The sequence below is a fragment of the Strigops habroptila genome, chromosome 3 (assembly GCF_004027225.2).
Source record: "Strigops habroptila isolate Jane chromosome 3, bStrHab1.2.pri, whole genome shotgun sequence".
Classification (NCBI taxonomy): Eukaryota; Metazoa; Chordata; class Aves; order Psittaciformes; family Psittacidae; genus Strigops; species Strigops habroptila.
Genome location: NC_044279.2, coordinates 1,673,254 through 1,695,804, shown reverse-complemented (window position 1 = coordinate 1,695,804; position 22,551 = coordinate 1,673,254). Strand labels below are relative to the sequence as shown.

The following is a 22,551-nucleotide window of genomic DNA, read 5'->3' as shown; positions in this document are numbered from 1 at the left end:
ACTGTTACCACCAGGAGCTTTGTTCTTGCTGTGTCCTCCCGTGCTGGAGCACAGAGAGGGAATTCCAGAGGATGACATAAGGGACTCCAGAGCCACTGCTGGCTCAGACTGGGCCTTGTAACTCCCTTTTCAGTCCCTTTAGGAGCTGCCAAGCCCACAATGACATCCTCTCCCTCTAGGTGTCACCACTGCATTGGGAAAGGGATCCTTTCAGTTTCAGTTCAAGATTCAATCTGAATATTAATATTTCCTGCTTTGAGCTTAATATTTACAATCAATTGAACAGTTGGGACATATTTGGGGTTAATTTCATTTAACTGAGTCAATATTTAGTGCTTTCCCTCTTAGGATGAAAGGCAATCATGACTATTACAGGCTGCCTTTTCCCTTTCTTGCATTGGATTAATATCAGCTCTCTGCTGACCGTGTCCTTTTCCTAAACCATTTAAACTCAGCTCAAAGGTAACTTTGGAGGGGGAGAAGAGCAAGCAGGGACCCAAAGGTGAGCACATCCTGGCTGCCCTGGGCTCCCAGCATGTGGGTGGCCTGGGAGCGTTCATCACCTGCATCTTCACTTGAAAGCTCTTCTGCAAAGTTGTCTGGGTGGTTCCAGGTTTGCTTCTGAAGAGTCTTTGACATCAGAGAGACCACAAAGTCTATTGCATTAAGTTACAATTAAGCTGCTTTCCCACCCCCACATACATAAAGGGCTTTGTAACTGCTTTTGTATTTTGCTCAGTGAGAAGTTACAGTGCTTGGCTTGGTTTAAACCTCTAGATACAAGGTTTTGAAGCGATTTCATTCCCATGGGTGACTTTTAATAGAATCATAGAATCCCAGCCTGGTTTGGGTTGGAAAGGAGCTTAAAGCTCCTCCAGTTCCAACCCCTGCCACGGGCAGGGACACCTTCCACGAGAGCAGGTTGCTCCAAGCCCCTGTGTCCAACCTGGCCTTGAACACTGCCAGGGATGGGGCAGCCACAGCTTCTCTGGGCACCCTGTGCCAGCGCCTCAGCACCCTCACAGGGAACAACTTCTTCCTTTTTACATCTAACCCGAACTTCTGTAATGCCACTTGTGTTCATGAGTCCCTTAAACTGGTTGGAAACCATCACCCAGAGCACTACAAAGAGTTAATTCATGAGTGGTCCATACTCAGAGTCCTTCACAAATGACATTGCCATTTGTTTAAGGGACTTTGCACCTCATCCAGTGATGTTTCAAAGCAGCAGCCCTGAGCAGCTGACTTTGCTATAACTGATTTACAGAGGGGGCAGCTTCAAACTCAGCAGTTCACAAGAGATTGATGCAGAAGACCTGCCTTTAAGCAACATATCTATTAACCACAACCCAGCCCAACCTCTGCCTTGCCCTCGCAGGAGGCTGCAAACTGCTGATGGTGTCAAGTCCCCTTCCCTAAGGTGGTTTATAACAGTCAAATGAGTTGATATTTTAACTTGTGCTGCATCAACAGTTGAGAAAGAAGCTGCTCTATGTAGTATGTCAAGTGTTGAGATACACAACGTTGGCTCTGCAATAGTCCTGCTTGAACCAGGTTTACACATGTAACACTTTGTGTTGCTGCTTATTCCAGCTGACTAATGTATCTCCCACTTGGGTTTTGACATTCATTTTGATTTATAACTGATTTATAGTCCCATGTAGAGGAGCTGTTGCAATACTCATTCATACACTTCAGGGGGCAGATCTGAGATGGTGCTGGAGCCTAAATCCATTTCCTTTGTGTAAAGAATTGCTTCGGGATAACCTTTAAAAGAGACACAGTCATCTCTGTACTAACTGTCCAAGAATGTTCTCCTGAGCACGAATAACCACTGCTTGAGCTGAGCGAGCTTTAATACTGGGTTTCCTGTGTCTAGCAGACTTTCTCCTCTCTCCAGACTCCCCATTCCTTCTGAAGAGGTGCTATTTTCCCCTTGCTCTGTGAGTTTTCTCGTCTCTGTGGGTGGTTTGTTTGTTTGTTGTAAGAACTGGAAGCATCTCTAATGCTTTTAATAAAACTGCGTTATTCCTCTGTTCAATACTTGCAAACAGACTTCAGGTGTATTTACACTTCTCCCATGGAAAGAGATGAGAGACTCGTGTCTGAACTCTTCTCCCTTTCTCATCACTCAGATGTCTTCCTTGGCCCCCAAGCAGCTGCCTTGCCCTGCCAGCCTCCATAAAGTTATCCCTGGAGGCAGCAGTTCCTTGTCTGCTGCAGTAACTTCATTTTCCCTCATTTCTTAATCCTTCATCTGGATTGTTTTATCTGAGTTTCAAGCTCTTTTCCTTTCCTTGCAAGCCTTTCTTTACTCTACTCTCTTCCTTATCTGCTCCTGCCTTTAAAACCTCTATGGTCAGATAGCCAAATAACATCTGAGACTGTAATTCCCATACAGAAAGAGCATTTGGCTTCTAGCCTGAGGTCTGACTTGATTTCTACCACCATCCATGTGCAAATTGAGCTAAATTGGCCAGATTAGGAGAATGGAAGGTATCTCAAGCTGGAAATTGCCATCCAGGACTTGAACCAAATAACCTGAGAGCTGATAACTCCTTTAATGCTTCCCCACCAGCAGCAGAGAGTGGAGGATCTCAGCAGGCAGCAGCATGAGGTATGTCCTAAACACCTACATGGGCATGGAGGCAGTGAGGGCTGAGAAACACTGACGTGGGTTTGTGTTGGGGGTCTGTGACTTAGAAACTTAGGTCAGACACAGGGACCCACCTCTGCAGCTCTCACAGAAAGGTAGGAGGTTAAACCAGCATGAAAGGTAGTCACAGTGAAAGGAAATGGGTATCTTGCATAAGCACAGCAGTTAAAGTGCCTTAAATGAATATAATTGAACAGTGCAAGCCCTGTTTGAGAAAATGACTTCTCCTGAGGTGGGTACTGGCCTGTGTGAGCTCAGCACAGCTCGCTCTGTTGCTGGCTTGCAGAGCTGCCCAGGATATCAGCACTGACTGTGTTTACTTCTTGTTACATTAGCAAGGAAAGGCTGAAAGGGACTATGCCTTCAGAAAGCAAAAGCATTAAACAACCTTTTGTCAGAGCAAAGTACACCTTTAACTCCTTGTAATGTTTAAATATTTAAAATATGAAGTCACTCAGTGCTGCTTTACCACCCACCTCCTAAGGCCTGTTTCTTTTCCTATCTTACCCTTAAATTGTAGAGACATTACATTACACAGCTTCGCCCTGCAGCCGTTTCCTGCCTTGGTATTTTCTTCTCTTGTCTCCTTTTCTGTGTTTCCTACAGCTCCATTTTCATCCATGGTTCCTACACTGCTGCTGCCTTTCTCTGCTCTGCCCAAGCCCAGCCCTGCCCCTGCTGCTTGTTTTCCTGCGTGGGATAAGTGCTAATCTCCTGCAGCCTGCAGAGCAATGCAGGGGGCATCTTTTTATAACCCTGCCAAAGATGAGAAGGAGGTGGACTTTCCCAAGAACATAGAGCTGGTTCAGAACAAGTGCCTCTGACCCAGTGCGCTGTTTCCAAGTGATCTGGGTGCTACGTAAGAACAAAACTGACGTTTATGATCATAGAATCACGGAATGGTTTGGGTTGGAAAGGACCTTAAAGCTCATCCAGCTCCAAGCCCCTGCCATGGGCAGGGACACCTTCCACTAGAGCAGGTTGCTCCAAGCCCCTGTGTCCAACCTGGCCTTGAACACTGCCAGGGATGGGGCAGCCACAGCTTCTCTGGGAAAAGTCTGTGCCAGCGCCTCAGCACCCTCACAGGGAAGAGCTTCTTCCTTATCTCCAACCTGAACTTCCCCTGTTTCAGTTTGAACCCATCACCCCTTGTCCTATCACTCCAGTCCCTGATGAAGGTCCCTCTCCAGCATCCTTGTAGCCCCCTTCAGACACTGGAAGCTGCTCTGATGTCTCCACGCAGCTTCTCTTCTCCAGGCTCAACAGCCCCAATGTTCTCAGCCTGGCTCCATACGGGAGCTGCTCCAGCCCCTGATCATCCTCGTGGCCTCCTCTGGACTTGCTCCAACAGCTCCATGTCCTTCTTATGTTGAGGACCCCGGACCCGCACACAGTGCTGCAAGCGGGGTCACTCCAAGTGATGCTCTTTTCTCCTCCTTGGTCTCAGTCTCCACTGGTCTTCAAGTTGTCTGCTTAGTAACCCCTAATAAACCTCTTCCAAGGTTTTATCTAGTCTTGTCTTGATCGCACGTGGACCTCGCATCCAAGACAGCTCTGTTGAGTAGTCCTGCAATTGAGTTGTTTACTTGTGATGCTCCTGGTGGGGCTGTGGCCAGGAAAGCCTCTTCCCCACCAAAATAGGCAGGAATGGGAATGTGACCTACCCCTACCCCAGTCACACACTGTATTTTATGGCTTCTGCAGAACTGCCTTAAGCAGGAAGGAAAATGCTTGCTTTGGATTATTTCAAGCCAAAGCCATCCTGTGGCTCGGTTTGTTTGTGGTATGAATCATCATTAATAATTACAAGCACATTATTGTAGTGCTGAGTCCCCACACTGGTATATAGCAAAGGCTCCCTTGAAATACCCACGTGGCAGTACCACTGCTGTTCCAAATCCCCCACCTCCTCCAGTTCTGAGCGAGCCTTGAGCTGCAGTTTAGTCCTGTATAAGAGCAAAAAAAGGCTCTTCTAATACAAGGAAGAAACCACATTTCAGCTGTTCTTTAATAACCTTTTCCATGCGTGTCCTCAGCCTCAGCAGATGATGATTGTCCTTCACTGAGCACAAGCCTGTTGCTTGGACTCCCTTGTGTTTGCAACTGGTTTCAAGGATGCCTCTGGACTCTTAGAGTGCTTCAGCTGGTCAGTGGTAACTCCTTACACCACATTAAGTTACTGGTCCAGCCTTTAAGCCCTATAACTGGCATAACTACATTCATACCACCACAAAGAAAGAAGAACACAGCCAAAGAGACTGTTTGCATAGCTGCTTAGAGTTAAAAAAGAGAGAAGTTTGTGCCTGTCAGCACCAAAATGTATGTTTTCCTGTGTGTTCTCTTGTGATAACTTCCAATATTTAGTGGAGCAAGCCTTGGTTCCCACAAGAACTCAAAATAGTTGTCTGGATTTGGAGCAGCACAGTCTCCCTCAGCTGGCATGGCTGCTGGGCAGCACAGCTTGCTCCCATGGCTTCTGGCACTTGGAATTCCTCCATCCCGACTGCTCTCCCCTGAGAGTGTTCAAAATAGGTATCACAGGGGAAGGGGCTCAAGGGGTGACACTCAGTGGAAACAGTGATGTTTAAACACAGCTACTTTCAGCTCAACTTGGAGCCTTTTGCCTGCCTGGAGATGCTCGAATGGTTTAAAGTTCAGTGCGAGCCCTCAGGAGTCTGGATTTGTGGGAATTAGAGTCAGGTAAAGTCAATCCAAAAGGGTCAGTGGTTCATTAAAGCACCCAGAGACAGTGGCCTTCACTTTGGTACATAAACACACTGTGAAGACAGACTTACCTTCAAGTCTCGTCTCTATGAGGCAGTGCTTTCCTGTGAGCAGGGCTGCTGTTTACAACCCTTGCTTCCTTTCTCTTTCCTCCTTGAACGTGGTCCAGATACTTAAACACTTACTCATGGTGTTTCTTGTGCATTATCACCATGAAGTTTAACACCTCTGCATCGAGATTTTCTGTCTTACGTGGTGGTGGTTTCTCTGGAACTCAGCTCAATTCTGACCTTAGGACCTAAAACTACTGAAGAAGATGTGAGCTATTTAGAATACAGCCTGACTAAAGGTTTCTCTAAGCCTTTAGAGATATTTGTTATCAACTGTGCAGCAAGGATGACAGGAAGGAGTGAGTCAAAGTGTATTTATGAGTATTGCATCTGAGCTCTAATTAGAGGTTTTCTTAGCTGCTATCTCCCAAGCATTACATGGAGGATTAATTTCACCTAACTTTGGCCACCTAAAAGCTGATTCCTTACATCTGAGCTACACACAAGGTTCCTTTATAGCCTATGGAGAAGGAGAGGTGCCATTTTAAGCCAGCTTCAAATGCCTGGCTGGAGGTGTCAGCCTCTCTCCAGGAGTGACAGGAGAGCCTGGACAACTCTTCCCCCATCCCGGGGCTGACAGATGGGATGAGCCCTATCCCAGCTATATACTCCATAGGATAACGGGAGCCAAGGTTTGGCATGTGGTGGTGGTGTGGTTTTCTTTCTGCTCCTGGTTTTTGATGGTTAGGATTATCTTCTAGCTCATCATTCATGGGAGAAGTCATGACAGACCTGACCGACAGGGGCCTGATGGATGAAACTCAGTGGATCAAGAGCTGGGGGTGCATTAGCTGATGTTTGAATCTGTGTTCTTCAGCCAAAGATGATCCCGCAGCAGTGAGAGCTCTTGCAGGGCTGCTGACAAGCAACATGTTTAGTCAGCAGCTGCTCTGCTTCTCCCTCCAGCCCTCCTCCCGCTTCTGCTGCAGCATTTACATCATATCTCTGGGAAGGAGAGTACAAATAGCTCTGTGAAGTGGGCACACTTACGACACACAGCATGTGCTTAATCATGGATCAGAAGATGTTAGTTCTGTCAGCAGCTTTCGTTTTCCTCTTAATAAACAGGAATCAAGTTCTTTCTTTCCCTACTGACAGATCATTGCCATAATCCTCCCTGCGATGCTTGCACTCAAGAATACCTGCCTGCAGAAGTGGAGTGCTCTCTGCACAGCTCTGTCCCTGCATGCTGCCAGGCTGTATGGGGAGAGTCTGCTTTTGCTGTCTTCCAAAGCAAGCGTGGTTGGAAGCAAGGACAAGTTGCCTGGGTGAGAGAACAGATGGGTGATGCTCTGGGGCATCTCTGGCATGAAGATGTTAATGCTGATGAGTGTAGGGGCACCAGCTCCCTCCTGTGCCCTGCAAGAGGGATGGTGCTTCTGGAGCACCACAGTTTCATAGAACCCCAGCCTGGTTTGTGTTGGAAGGGACCTTAAAGCTCCTCCAGTTCCAACCCCCTGCCACGGGCAGGGACACCTTCCACTAGAGCAGGTTGCTCCAAGCCCCTGTGTCCAACCTGCCCTTGAACCCTGCCAGGGATGGGGCAGCCACAGCTTCTCTGGGCACCCTGTGCCAGCGCCTCAGCACCCTCACAGGGAAGAGCTTCTGCCTTAGAGCTCATCTCAGCCTCCCCTTGGGCAGGTTAAAGCCATTTCCCTTGGCCTGTCCCTCCAGGCCCTTGTCCAAAGCCCCTCTCCAGGTTTCCTGGAGCCCCTTTAGGCACTGGAGCTGCTCTAAGGTCTCCCCTTCAGGAGCCTTCTCTTCTCCAGGCTGCCCCAGCCCAGCTCTCTCAGCCTGGCTCCAGAGCAGAGCTGCTCCAGCCCTCGCAGCAGCTCCGGGGCCTCCTCTGGCCTCGCTCCAGCAGCTCCACGTCCCTCTTGTGCTGTTGCCCCAGAGCTGGATCAGGACTGCAGGGGGGGTCTCTCCAGAGCGCAGCAGAGGGGGAGAATCCCCTCCCTGACCTGCTGCTCACGCTCTGGGGGTGCAGCCCAGCACAGGGGGGGGTTTTGGGCTCAAGCACACTCTGAAGCCGGGTCATGGGGAGCTTCTCCTCACCCAACACCCCCAAGTCCTTCTCCTCAGGCTGCTCTGAACCACTTCTTCACCCAGCCTGTGTCTGTGCCATGTGATGCTTCTGTCCTCTCAGCTTGGGCATGGCTTGGACCGCTTGAGACAGCAGCTTTTCCTTGTTTCCTCAGCACTGTGTCTTCTCTGGGATGTTTATGGTGTTCCCATCACGATGCTAGTTGAAGATGCTCTGTGCAGCTGCAGAGCTGTCTCACTCAGCACGTTAGCCCATGAGCAGAGCAGACCAAGGGTTTTCCTACTGAGGCTGACGTTTGCTGCCAGCACAAATGTTTGCACAGTGATGCTGTAAACTAAATCACTGAACTGGTTCCCTTATAAATAACCTTCACAAAAGGCTGTTGTTATCTGTTTCATTTCAGGTGATGGTGTGCTCAGTGCGTCATTCCACCAGAATGCTTTGAAAAATGCCTCTGTGTGTGCTAAGCATAAACCTTGAAGTAACTTGGAACAGTTGGAAAGGGGTTGGAGCAGGGAAAAGAGGAGATTTGACCGTGTGCTCCCGAAAAGACCTTCTCTTTCTGCTGCAGAAAGCTCTGCCAGCCTTAGTGTGAGGGAGCTCGGTGCTGACGGAATTGGCTTGGAGCAGATACACAGTTGGGGAGGGAAGTGTGAAAACAAACTGGAAGGAAGATGCTTGGGTCGTAAGGGAAGTGTGTGGTGAAAAGATATCACTTGGATCCTCAGATGAAGCTCGATGTTGCTGTGGGGAGACTGCTAATGTGCAGCTCTGCAGAGGTCAGGCGTGTGATTATGTGAGGGTGTCAGTGCATGTTCAATCTCCTCAGGGCTTATCTGCTCGTGTTCAGTGCTGCTGCTGACGGCTTCTGCAGACAAACAGCTCTAATATTCCCCCAGTACCCATGAGGAGCAAACCCTTCTAAAATGGAAACTGGCTCACCCCCTTCAGTCTGTGCTGAACTCCATAAAACTGCTAAAAACCCAAATTCAGTGTTCTTTGTATAATCTAAACCTGCCCAGAGTGTCTGAAGGCGCTTCCTTTTAGAAGCAGAGGTTGTTCCAACATGAAAGAACAAACTAATGGCAATTCCAGAGTGTCTGAGCAGGACAAGAAGTTCTCAGCTCAGCACTTGCCCTGCTCCGTCCTTCCAAGTGGTAGGTGGATCGAGGTGGGTTTGGTCCGTGTTTAACTCCACGGCTGTGGGTTTTCATGGCTTTGCTATTAGAAAGCTGAGCCTGCTTCAGTTCCTAATTGCACCAGCGTTGCAAATCCTCCTGCTGCTGCTGCCAGAGGGTTATTGCAGTTTCTAAACCACATTTCCAGAGACTGACCTCTTAGTCTCTTGCTCTCTATATAATTATGGCTGTATCCTGCTTCCCTTTGTGTGCTCCTGGCAGCAATAGCATTAATGAGGCAGCGTTAATGATGGAGAAGCAGTCTGCAACCTTGAACTCCATGTGGAGTTCACCAGCACCATTTTCCTCTCGACCACATGGAAGTACTGAGTCCTTCTCTCTTGCTTTGAGATATTTCAAATGTCTGTCAATAGATTTTTCTTCAAGTAAAGCTTTTACCCTGGAGCTTTTCAAGATAAGGAACCGTGACAAGCAACACAGTAAGTGCCCTTAGTCAGAGTATGTTTGCACAGTGCTTGGGAGGCCTCTTGCACTGGCCAAGACCTCTGGATATTGTTGAAGTGGAAATATTCACTATAGTAAGTTAATAGAGAGGCTCTTTTTTGCTTCCCCCATTGCAGAATAGCTTTACATTCAAACTGTAAAGACTCTTCATGGAGCTTTTCTCTTCTTGTCATTCCAACCAGGATTCACAAGTGTGAATTTGGGGCAAGGCTTTGAATCTGTTCATGTTGCTGTTAATATTCACCATCACGGTACTTCGCTGCTGCAAGTGGTTTAGATTTAAGAACAGCTTGCTCTGAAAACAGAGAGGGGAGGGGGCTGGAAGTCAGAGGGGAAGGAAGCCCAGAACTGCTGCCCAGGCTGAAGAATGTATTTTGGAGCTTTCTGAAGTGAAGAGAACTGCCAGATCAAAGCATTTCTGCAGTTTCCTGGATAAGCCATCAAAACCGAAGGGAACAGGAGTGCAGACTGTGACTGCTGCGGACTGGGCGGTCGGGGTTACAGTAAAAGGGGAGCAAAATGTTTCAAATAACATTAATGGGAACTTGCTCTAACTGATGAGTGAAGCTTTTCTGAGCCTTATCCCCTCGTCTGGCTAATGGGAATCTGTTTGGGGATGTCTTTTGGATTTCTCTTGACCCTAAAAACCTTATTTATGGCTTTATTAGTGTTTGACAGAAACATTTGGTTTTGCTGAGTTGATCCAAGATCAAGTGTGTTTCTTCATTGCTGTTTCCCCTTCCCTTCTGAACTTCCAAATGTTTCTAGCTCTGAAGGCAATCATAGAACTCCAGACTGGTTTGTATTGGAAGGGACCTTAAAGCTCCTCCAGTTCCAACCCCTGCCACGGGCAGGGACACCTTCCACTAGAGCAGGTTGCTCCAAGCCCCTGTGTCCAACCTGGCCTTGAACACTGCCAGGGATGGGGCAGCCACAGCTTCTCTGGGCACCCTGTGCCAGCGCCTCAGCACCCTCACAGGGAAGAGCTTCTGCCTTGTATCCAACCTGAACTTCCTCTGTTTCAATTTGAACCCATCACCCCTTGTCCCATCACTCCAGTCCCTGATGAAGGTCCCTCTCCAGCATCCTTGTAGCCCCCTTCAGACACTGGAAGCTTCTCTGATGTCTCCACGCAGCTTCTCTTCTCCAGGCTCAACAGCCCCAATGTTCTCAGCCTGTCTCCGTATTTGACATGAAATTCTGAGGACAAATTTGGCCAAGTGCTCCCTGCTATTGCTACATCCATACCCAGCGAGAGGATCCTGCTGTTTTTCCAAGGAAGCCAGGAACAATGACTGTTTCCTTAGTCTGGCTTTAATGTGAAACAATTGAGCCTGCCCACTTACCTTTATCAAGCTGTTATCTACTCAATTGCCCAAACTTCCTCTATTAAGATTATTGGGGCCCCATCTCCTCCTGTGCTAAAACCTGTTGCTGAACAGGTTTTGTGTTCGGGACTTCCCCTGCCTCTCTCAGTGCTGGTAGCTGGGTTTCTAAACCTGTTTGCAGGCCAACTTGAGAATCCAAGTGACACACACTCTTTTAAGCTTATAAATACTTCATAGCTAATCTCTCTACGGGCCATCAGCATGGCAATCTCTATTTTAACAGGCTCTGGAAAGATTTACTCTTGGCAAGACTTGGCAGTCTCATCATTTGCTGGTAAGCAGCCTGGAACATTTCATTTCTTGAAGCAAACAGAGGGTACCAAAACAGAAGTGTTTGTTCTTTCTGTACAATCCCAACAACATTGCCCTTCCCCTGCTCTTACTTGGGAGAGATTTGCTTTGCCAGCGTGTTGCCACAGCATTTTACATCTTGAAAGTGATTTTTTGTGTGGTCATAACCCTGAAGTTCTTCATCACTTTGAAAGCAGAGTTGCATGAATCAGCCAGCTGTGATTAACACTTTCTGCTTGTCTTAAGCCTGGTAAGATAAGGAGAAGAGTCTGTATCTGCTCATCCTGTCTTAAAGCAAGGACATTATCCTGGAGACACTTTATCAAGAAGAATCTCTCCCAAGGAAGTGACTGAACACACTTGGTTCGGGTGACACAGCAGAGATAGCTGTGGATGTCCCTGCAATAGGGCTTGCCCCTTGGAAGAGCTTTGTGGTAAACACAGCTATTAACTCCATCCCACTGCTGGCACCAGCACAATGCTTCACTCTGCTCTCTCCAGGTCCTCCAACATTACATCCAGGCCACTCTGCTCTTGTCTGAATTAATCACACCGTGGTTTGAGCCATGACCTGCAGTGCTGGGCTCTGCTTTTCCTCCCAGTATGCTGGGAGATGCATTAGGTAAAACCTCTTACGGTCATTGCTGACCTTTCCTTCACCAACGTTGCTTTCACATTCCTGACTGGCCTTGCAAGGGATGCCCGTGTGAGCTCTGCAATCCTGAGTCATCCATCTGCACGTAATAGGGGTGGTGGGAGTCATGCAGGTGACTAAATTTGGCTCTGTGCTTTTTGAAGGGCTTTGCAAGCTCTAACAAAGCAAAAAAACCCAGCAGTTCTGCAGGCAATCATCCCAGTGCTTAAATGGTGCCTTATCACGGCCCAGTTACAAGCAGTGACTGGAGACAGGACATGGAGGAGGTGGGATGAAGCTTTGAGATGATAGAGGCTGCTTTCCTAAAGGTCTTTTTTCTGCTTAGCACAAGTCTGCTTCCCTCTATGTGTCTGTTTGCCATTCCTGATGGTTCCTAGCAGATCTCAGCTCCCCATAGTTGCCCAAAGACTTGGAAAGGAAGGAGGATCAGTTAGATCTCTTTAAACCACAAAACGTGGTTGGGAAGTGTCTGTGATACCAAGATCTAGAACAAATAAGAGAATTCCTACTGCTAGAACACTGTTGATGTTGGTGGCATGTAATGAGGAGCAGTTTCTGATTCCTACTTACTTCTCTTCATGGAGTCCTCTTACTAGACCATTGAAGAGGAGGAAATGAAGAGGAAGAAAGAGCAGCTGATGTGTAACACGCTCTGTTGGTGCAGATGTGTTGGGTGTTTGGAGAACTGGAGGGACCTTTTCATCTGTGGCAGATATTTCTCTATTACATGCCTGTTGTGGGAGGGTTGGGCTGCATTTCTGCTCACAGCTGAGTGACCAAGGGAGAAAATTCAGATGATGGAGTCTGAGATGGAGAAGTTCCTCTCCGACTCTTTGGGCAACTGGAAACAAAGCTGCCTGTGGAGTTTTGAACCTTCATCCTACTGCACTCCCCATCACTACAACTCGTTTTAAAACCTGAGGTTTCCAAGTTAATGCCTCTCGCATGAGCAGCTCTGCTCTGGAGCCAGGCTGAGAGAGCTGGGCTGGGGCAGCCTGGAGAAGACTCCTGAAGGGGAGACCTTAGAGCAGCTCCAGGGCCTAAAGGGGCTCCAGGAAACCTGGAGAGGGGCTTTGGACAAGGGCCTGGAGGGCCAGGCCAAGGGGAATGGCTTTAACCTGCCAGAGGGGAGATTGAGATGAGCTCTGAGGCAGAAGCTCTTCCCTGTGAGGGTGCTGAGGCGCTGGCACAGGGTGCCCAGAGAAGCTGTGGCTGCCCCATCCCTGGCAGTGTTCAAGGCCAGGTTGGACACAGGGGCTTGGAGCAACCTGCTCTAGTGGAAGGTGTCCCTGCCCATGGCAGGGGTTGGAACTGGAGGAGCTTTAAGGTCCCTCCAGCCCAAACCAGGCTGGGATTCTATGAAATGGGCCAAACTCATGGCAGAGGGGCACAACCTGGGGTGCACCCAGGACCCAGACACTGCAGCTGGGGCAGCTCCAAGCAGCCCAGCTCCATTCTAGGATGACTGGGAGTTACTCTGACCAGTTTTCAAGCTTGATGTGGCTTCCAGGCCACAATTTGGCTGCCTCTTGTGTTGGAGATCAAGATTCATGGAATAAAACTGTGCTCCTGCTTCCCAAGCTCATGTCTGCCTTGGAGACTGCGGCTCCGTCCATCCCAGCTCTTTATAGTTGTGCATGGCACAGTTTGCAGCCCATTCGTTCTCCCTGTGCTTTTCTATGTGTACTCAAGGAAGGTTTAATCAAACTCATACATTTTGGTGTGGGCAGGTTACACGTTGGGATTAAACACTGAGGATTTTTCTTTCTCATGAGAAAAAAATGCCTCTATTTTAAATTTCAAAGAAATCCAATGCTCAATCCCAGATTTGCTTCACGAGCAGGATGTACTTTTCTAAATCCCAAAGAACGTTCCCTTCCAGAAGTTTCTCCTCCATCTAGCGATCAGTGTCCTGGTATGCAGCTCTTGGAAATGCCACTTTCCTTCCTGGAGCAGTGTCACAGGCATAGGGATTGTGTTCAAAGGGTTGGGCTAATCCAAAGGTACCTGAAGGTCTTGTGGTCAGAGGAGCAGCTTCCTCTGGTTTTACCTAAGTCGTAATTCATGCATATAGTACTTTGAATAAGCTTATTTATTATATATCTTGGAAATTTTGGGTATTAGGATAAATATATATTTAGATATCTAAGTCTATGAGTATATATATATAGCACAGATGGCATATTTACTGTTCTAATCACTTGGAAGCCCATGGCAATGTTCCTGCTTCCTGGTTTTCCACTGCAGATGCTGCTTGCTTAGCACTTTCACTGCTCACATGGCAGCAGCTACCTCACTTGAACCCTTGGAGCAGGTGAGATGCTTCCTGAATGGTCCTCAAGGGACATCAGCCACCCCAGAAGCTGCAGGGAAGTGTTGCTCCTATTCCATGGGACCTCCTGAGGCGGCCAAACAGCTCTCACCCCATGTCCAGGTCAAAGTATAGCACTTTCTGCTAAGGCTGCTTCAGCTTTTCATGTGTATCAGACACATTCCTTCACCATGAGTGGGGAATGAAGAGAATTTGCCCTTCCAGCACATCGTGCTCTTGTCTTTTTGGTACCTGGTGCCAAATAATAGTTTCGGTTCATCTCCTTGGGTCATCCCAAGAAACAAAATCCATTGCCTGGACACGGTCCTTCCTTGAGAGAGGAGCAAGAACCAGCTCAGGCATTCAGCAGTTGGTTAGATTCCTTCTCAGAGCTGAGTTTGAAGGAAAATACAGTGTCCTGTGTGTTAACAGATATATGCTAAGCAAAGGGTCAGCACAGACATATATTTCTGGAGGAGAAGTGTTAAGAAGCTCACCTGTGTAGTCCACATCTGCTGCTTCACCTTCTGTGAACCCAGGACACCTTATCCCCAAAAGCACCTTTTATTCCCTCCCATCTCACTTCCAATACAGTTCACTTCATAACATATTTCTCTATATATATTGTGTGGTGAGCTCAGAGCAGCTTCCAGCGTCTGAAGGGGGCTACAAGGATGCTAGAGAGGGACCTTCATCAGGGACTGGAGTGATAGGACAAGGGGTGATGGGTTCAAACTGAAACAGGGGAAGTTCAGGTTGGAGATAAGGGAGAAGTTGTTCCCTGTGAGGGTGCTGAGGCGCTGGCACAGGGTGCCCAGAGAAGCTGTGGCTGCCCCATCCCTGGCAGTGTTCAAGGCCAGGTTGGACACAGGGGCTTGGAGCAACCTGCTCTAGTGGAAGGTGTCCCTGCCCGTGGCAGGGGGTTGGAGCTGAATGAGCTTTAAGCTCCTTTCCAACCCAAACCATTCCATGATTTAGGATCCTTGTTGATCTGCACAGGTTGGTAGAACTACAAAAGCATTTTCTAGGTGCTTGACTTGTATTTTCCAACCACCAATCCAGAACACCCCACCCTGCCCAACCCATTCCAGACAACTGCTTTTCCTCTCCCGATCCAGAGAGCTGCTGACGTGAAACACCACTGACTACTCTGTAAGATGAATTTTCAGGAATGCCTGAGCGCAAGTCCCCTGGAAGCCGGAAGCAGCCACATTCCTACATTATATCCAGGTTTTCTGCTAATCCTGTGGGATCTCAGTGTGAAGAAGAACAGTGCAGCTGCTGAGAGATGCTTCTGTCTGAGTTTGTGACAGCAAAGGGGAAACCTGCTCCCCTTTAGGTGCTGCAGCTGGTTGCCTTTGACAGAGAAGTGTGTGGCCCGTTTGGGACTCCAATTCCACATGCAAAAACCCAATGACAGACAGAAAACTGTTTCTCCATCCTATGGCCAGAATAAGCTTTCAAAAGCCATTGCTGGAAACATACCTTAAGTCCAGCAGACAGTGAAAGCTGGCACACAGCTTGTTTGCTTAACTGGGTGCTAGTGCAATAAATGACTTGCAGAAGGCAATTCCTTTAGCATTGTTCAAAGAGCAAGGATTATACAAACGCCCTATTGTGTGTCCTGCTTTCTGGTGGTTTAACTTTCTTGGATCAAAAATGACTTAATGAAAGACCACGACTCAATTCCTGGTTGTAATTTGATGGGTAACTACAAGGCTCTATTGTCAAAGGTGCAGTTTGTTGCCTCTTTTCCTTTCAGCTTCATTAACCTCAGAAAATGAGGCCACAATATGAGTGGTTTATATTATTTGGACTGTTTTATCCTCCCTCTTGGTCAGATTGGCAGCTTTGGGGTCAAAAAGAGACATTTTTTCCTTCAGACCAGCCTGCAGGGCCCAGTGGGAGGTTTTTGCTGCCTCTCGTGCACGTTTATTGTAGTGAAGCAGGTTTTTAATCCAACACCTGCAGTTGTGGTGGGGAATATTGGCAATCCCTTTGGTCTCTCCTTCCCAAAGACTGTGCTACATAGAATCATGGAATGGTTTGGGTTGGAAAGGACCTTAAGATCATCCAGTTCCAACCCCTGCCCACAGGCAGGGACACCTCACACTAGACCATGTCATCCAAGGCTCTGTCCAACCTGGCCTTGAACACTGCCAGGGATGGAGCATTTAGTACCTCTTTGGACAACCTGTGCCAGTGCCTCAGCGCCCTCACAGGGAAGAGCTTCTGCCTTAGATCTAACCTGAACTTCCCCTGTTTCAGTTTGAACCCATCACCCCTTGTCCCATCACTCCAGTCCCTGATGAAGAGTCCCTCTCCAGCATCCTTGTAGCCCCCTTCAGACACTGGAAGCTGCTCTGAGGTCTCCACGCAGCTTCTCTTCTCCAGGCTGAACAGCCCCAATGTTCTCAGCCTGTCTCCATACGGGAGCTGCTCCAGCCCCTGATCATCCTCAAGGCCTCCTCTGGACTTGCTCCAGCAGCTCCATGTCTTTCTTCATTGTCTTTACAGCTTTAGTGCTGGAGCTGAAGATGTATGATACCATCCAAGCTGTGCAAAACAGATGTGCTTTATCAATTGCTACCACAACCTATAAGTTATTTACCTCATTCCTTCTTTCTGCTCACAGGTACCCCCTGAGACGAGGCAGCTCTTTCACATTCCTCACTCCAGGACCACACTGGGACTTCACCCTGGTGAGTAAACCAGGTGGTGGTTTGAACCCATCACCCCTTGTCACTCATCACTTGCAGCAAGGGTGCAGATTGCAACAGCAGGCAAACACAAGCAGGAACACAGAGGTGAAGGTCCATCTGTCTGGAGGAGAAGGAAAACCAACACATTCTTCTCTCCCTGGCTAGACACTTTCTGAGCCTGTGAGGCTTCTGAGCTTTAGCTAGAGGGTGCTTTTTGCACACAGGGATTAGTGGAAGGCAGGGAATCCTGGACACTGTGATGTCTTCATCAATTTCTTACTTTCTGATGTGTTTCAGCAGTCCTAACTAAGCTGGCAATGCAATAGGCAAGATGTGAAACATGGGATAGAAATAAACCTTCATTTTTTTCCTTAAATACAAGAATCTGTATTTCATTTGACATAGAGAAGCTACCTAGAGCAAGTGCATGGCCTCCCTGCTGTAAGCCTTGCACTCTCTTCTCTCCATCCTTTAACTTACATTCCTTGCCAGGGAAGTAGCTCACCTCCAGCCTCTAGAGCTGGTAGACAAAGATGAACCACTCTCCAGAGAGGACCTACACTGGGTTTAACTCATTTCTGATCTTTTAACTCATTTATGCTGGTTTTAAAGCCACATCTAAAGAATGTTTTATGTCTTAACCATGTTTATAGGAGCAGGTAGATTGAGATGAGCTCTTAGGCAGAAGCTCTTCCCTGTGAGGGTGCTGAGGCGCTGGCACAGGGTGCCCAGAGAAGCTGTGGCTGCCCCATCCCTGGCAGTGTTCAAGGCCAGGTTGGACACAGGGGCTTGGAGCAACCTGCTCTAGTGGAAGGTGTCCCTGCCCGTGGCAGGGGGCTGGAACTGGATGAGCTTTAACCCAAACCAGGCTGGGATTCTGTTCTATGATTTCTGTTCTGAATTGCTGCTTCACGAAGTCTCTCCTCACATGCTGAGGATTTCAAGGCAATCAGTCAGCTGAGGTAGGTGCACAGTGCCTAGTGTGGTCTATACAGATCTTTTCCCATCTTAAAGCTCATGTCCATGAGCTGCCTAAGCTGATTTACCCCCCGCTGCCCCTGGAAGTGGTGATCCCATCCTCAGGCAGCCTGAAAACCTTGCCTTACCAAAAAGAACCCAACAAGTTTGGGATGAGCTGATCCAGCTGCCTGCACAAGCTGTGGGACTCCTGTGTTGGCACAAGGAAGGGCATGAGAACGTGCCTGGAGGTGGGGAAAAGGACAGGACTTACCTTTTATGAAGGAAATCCCATCTAAAATCAATTGGAGCTTCTTGTCAAAGCATGTATTTAGACAAGCACTTTGCTGGCTGTGCCTTGAAGGGCATCCATGTGCAGTTTTGGGGCTGCACAAACACCAGTCACTGAGGGAGTGCATTAAACAAAACCATAACCTTTTGTAGACTTTGCTTTTGCTTCATTTTAGAGACTTTCATCTGGTGACAATGTGCAGCTGAATATTACAAAGCCCTTGAAATTATATTCTTTCCCATTTGAAGAAATTATGTTTTAACATATTAACATTTTTAACATTTTCATTAACATATTTTAACATTTTCACAAATGAAAAGCGTTTTGATGGAGTTTCAAGTTATTCCTGTTCTTTGCATGGTTTTCTTTTTAATCTGCTTTCATTTGGCTATAAGCACAGTCAGTTCAACTCTGAATTACAGTTAGAACACATTGTATGTCATGGCAGACTGCAAATCCCAAAGATATGAGGTTTGGAGGATTTAATTGCTCGTCTGCATCTTCCATCATGTCCCTCATCAACCTAATCCACCTCCACTTCTCCCTCCAAGCCCAAATAGCTTCATTTGCTGCTACAGACAGTGGGCACCCCTGAACTCCAGCCTTCCTCTGGAGATCCAATCCTTCCTGTGGCTAGTTAGAGGTTAGTCTTGGGCTGATACACCTGGAAGAGAAGCAAATACAGGAGGGGAAGGGTACTGAAGCAGAGTGCATAGCTGTGCAGCTGCCCAGCAGACATTCCCCTGTGCATGGCCAGGGACCAGGTCTCCACTCAGAGGCTTTGCCAATGTGATTATGCTGACATATACTGAGCAGAGCTCTGTGTTTTGGCAGCAGCCCCTAGGCAAGCCAGAACTCTCCTTTTCTAGGTGTCATGTCTTATGTGCTGGAGTAAGAGTGTCCCACAAGGGGTTTTATTCCCCTCCATGAGCACCAGTCACAAATAGCATCTCTTCATGCCATAGTTTGGGCAGCTGTTTGGCCAAAAGTCCTTAAAATGTACCTGGCCTGAGCCTCAGGGGAAGTGGGGCAGGAAGCCAAGTGTCTTCTTCATGCCTGCAGAGGTGGGATGGGTTTACAGAGGACAACTAGTGCATGTTCTGCATAATTCTAAGAAAAGACTAATGCAGTTCAGGTTAAAGCATCCCCTGATGGCTTCTGACTGGAAGCAAGGTTGCTCATGGCCTCTTTTCCCTTCTCCCTTTTCATTAAGGAGGATTCATCTATGAGAAACAGGCACTTGATCTTTGTTGACTTAATGGTCCTGATGCATGTTCCTCACCTGAAGCCTTAGTGGTGTTTAATGACTTCAAGTGGGCAATAAGCAACAAAACCCCAGACTGAGCCCTAAAGAACTAAACATCCTGGGCTTAGGCAAAAGCCTTTAGTAGGAGAGATGAAAACTAGATCATAGAATCAAAGAATAGTTAGGTTTGGAAAGGACCTTAGGATCATCTTGTTCTAACCCCTGCCATGGGCAGGGACACCTTCCACTAGAGCAGATTGCTCCAAGCCCCTGTGTCCAACCTGGCCTTGAACACTGCCAGGGATGGGGCAGCCACAGCTTCTCTGGGAAAAGTCTGTGCCAGCGCCTCAGCACCCTCACAGGGAAGAGCTTCTGCCTTGTATCCAACCTGAACTTCCCCTGTTTCAGTTTGAACCCATCACCCCTTGTCCCATCACTCCAGTCCCTGATGAAGGTCCCTCTCCAGCATCCTTGTAGCCCCCTTCAGACACTGGAAGCTGCTCTGAGGTCTCCACGCAGCTTCTCTTCTCCAGGCTCAACAGCCCCAACTTTCTCAGGTGCTTGTTTTCAAATGGAAAACCAGTACTCCTTCAAAAAGCATTCCCAGAGCTTTGATCAGAACCCTTGAAATGGAATTCACATTCGTGCTCATGGCATCAGTTAGGTCTTTCTAGCAGCAAGTCACAGAATATTTAGATTTCCCCTCCTGATTAGCATCTTTTTATGCTCTCCTTTACAATAAATACCTCTTTGAGAGCCTCAATCAGCTCTCACAGTTTTTACACTTTAATAACTCTCATAGAAGTAACTTGTTCCACATGACTTGAGTTCCGTGACAAGGTTGAAGTATCAGATCTCGGATCGTGACCCTCTCAAAGATGTGAGAAAGCAGCACCGGAGCAGTTGCTTTTCTACCATGTGCCTTTAAAGCCCCAGATTTGAGCAGTCTGAAGAGGCCTTTTTCTTGGAATCTGTTCCTTTTCTGGCACCACACAGGAATGATACAGCTGGCTCCGTAGTGAAATGTCTATGAAACTATATTGGGCAAAGGAAATGGGCTCCAGCCAATGCAATACTTATTGCATAAGTCTAGCCAGTTTAAAAACAAAACCTTGGCCTTCCTTTCGTGTCTGGGCTTTGGGTTGGAGCTGTATGTTAAAGATGTTAATGTACTTGACTACATAAGGAAGGAATAATACTCAGAGCAACGAGGCGTGGTTGTCTTTGTCTTTTATTGCGAGATTTCTGCTGTTAAAGAGATGCTAAAATCCTTCACTTCCAGATGGGAAAAATAAGCTGCAGACTGAAAAGGTGTGGTTAGAACAGTGTTTTACTGCAGGGGTTTGATAAATAACCAAGCCTGAATATTTTACTCAACCTTAGAAAAAGCCAAATGGCTGCATTTGCATGTGTTCTCCAGCCTGACAAAGGTCTGCTCAAAGAGTCTGGAGTGTGCTGGGACATTAATTCAGTGTCAGTGCTATAAATATGGGAAGACATCACGTCTAATGTGAGAATGTGCTCCTCTGTGGTTAGCAAGTCTAGCAGTGAAGGGCCTCACGTAGCAGAGTCACTATCTTATCTCTGCAAATACAGTAGAAATTAAGCAGAAACACTGAAATCATTGGGGAACTTTGGACTTGCAGCCACTTCTGTAGCGAGTTTTGAATAGCTGAGGAGAAACCTCACAGCACCAAAACCCAGAGTACAAAACACTAGTGAGTGCACTTCAGTATTATCTTACCATCACATGTGTGTATAGTAGAGTCAGCATCATGTGGACAGGCAAGAAGACACATTGGACCATCACACAAAAGGACCAGCAAACAAGAGAACAGGTTTGAGAACCCTCATGGGGAGCTGGACATCCCCTCAGCACCATCAGCTTTCCAAAAGAACCATGGAAACTGCTCAGCATTTTAAAGTACTTTGAATGAATACTTGTATTCACACATCTGAAAGGCACTCACGATGGTGACAAACCTCTACTAAAGTACAACTTTTATTTGAATATATTATTAATTTCTAAGAAAACAGGACTTGTGTATGTCCCTGCCCATGGCAGGGGGTTGGAACTGGGTGATCTTAAGGTCCTTTCCAACCCAAACCAGTCTGTGATTCTATGATTCTCATGGCAGAAGGTCAGGCTGCAGGACTGGTAGAGCACAAAGCTGAAATTTGATGAACTTCAGAGTGGATTTGAGGTAGTAGTTCCCCAGTGTTCAGAAATGTTCGAAAGTCAACAGCTTTAAACTAGAAAAGGGGAGATTGAGATGAGCTCTGAGGCAGAAGCTCTTCCCTGTGAGGGTGCTGAGGCGCTGGCACAGACTTTTCCCAGAGAAGCTGTGGCTGCCCCATCCCTGGCAGTGTTCAAGGCCAGGTTGGACACAGGGGCTTGGAGCAACCTGCTCTAGTGGAAGGTGTCCCTGCCCGTGGCAGGGGGTTGGAGCTGGAGGAGCTTTAAGGTCCCTTCCAACCCAAACCAGTCTGGGATTCCCTCTGCAGCTGCAGGGAGGGTGTTTTCCTCATTTCACTTAGTTCAACGTCTGCTAAACTGATAAACAACATGTAGACCAGTATAAAAACACAAACCAGTTTCTTTGTACTTAATGAAGTAGAAGAGGATGAACTTGATTCATTCTGAAATGTTGAAGGACAAGGGTCAAACACGGGATGAAAATCAACTCCTTGTTTCAGGGATGACCAAACACTTTATGTTCGTGATCCATGTTTTTTTCCAGACCAGGTGATCTCCAGGCTGGCCCAGCCTAACAGGATGAGTCCACAATTGCTTTTCCATATCTGGGTGATGAAAAAGCAATGTAGAAGCCCAGATAGTGCAGAACCAGTGGGAGGTATCAGGAAGCTCAGGGCAGATGTCTTTGATCATTGTTCCATTGGCTTCTGCTCCTCTTTGGAAGGGAAAATAGCTGACAGTTCCCTGGCCAAAGCCTCATCTTTCTTCCCCAAAACCCACTGCATTCCTAGCAGGAATGCTTTAGCCACAGCTGTCTACTGGCCACATCCAACAGAATGAATTAAATAGGTGACCAAAATGCCCTCACATACACACATTCAGCTGTTTAGGGAACTGCACTATAAAACAAATCCCTGATACACAGTAAGAATCCCCCTAAATAAGATACATTTGGGTATTAGAATGTAGCTGAGGAGCAGGAACAACCAACCCAGTGCAAAACTGCTTTATGCTGGCTCTGTCTCAAGGTGAAATCAGTAAATCCCTTCACTCTCAGCCCCCTGCCCAAGCCCAGCCATGCAGGTGAATGGTGTCTTCTGGTGTCCCCTGGAGACCTCAGATCCTAATGCTCACCAAATCTGACCCTCTGAGTACTTAACTCTTTCAAAAAGCCCAACTTTATGGCTGGATTGCTTAGAAACCACAAAAAATGCTTCCTTTAACTAAAGGAATCTCAATTCCACAGTGGTAACCGCTGCGTTCTGCCCTGCTGCTGAGATTTCCCACTTAAGGCTTTACTCACAACCACAAGTACGGGTGTGCAGAGAAACCAGC

General features: G+C 47.5%; 1 protein-coding gene across 1 annotated transcript in view; it reads left to right on the top strand.

Annotated features, from left to right (window-relative positions):
- Positions 1 to 22,551, top strand: part of NET1 (neuroepithelial cell transforming 1) — a 58,197-nt gene that overhangs the window by 12,036 nt on the left and 23,610 nt on the right. Inside the window, 1 exon segment of the mRNA XM_030479182.1 lies at positions 16,458 to 16,524. Coding sequence (XP_030335042.1) covers positions 16,458 to 16,524 — 67 coding nt within the window.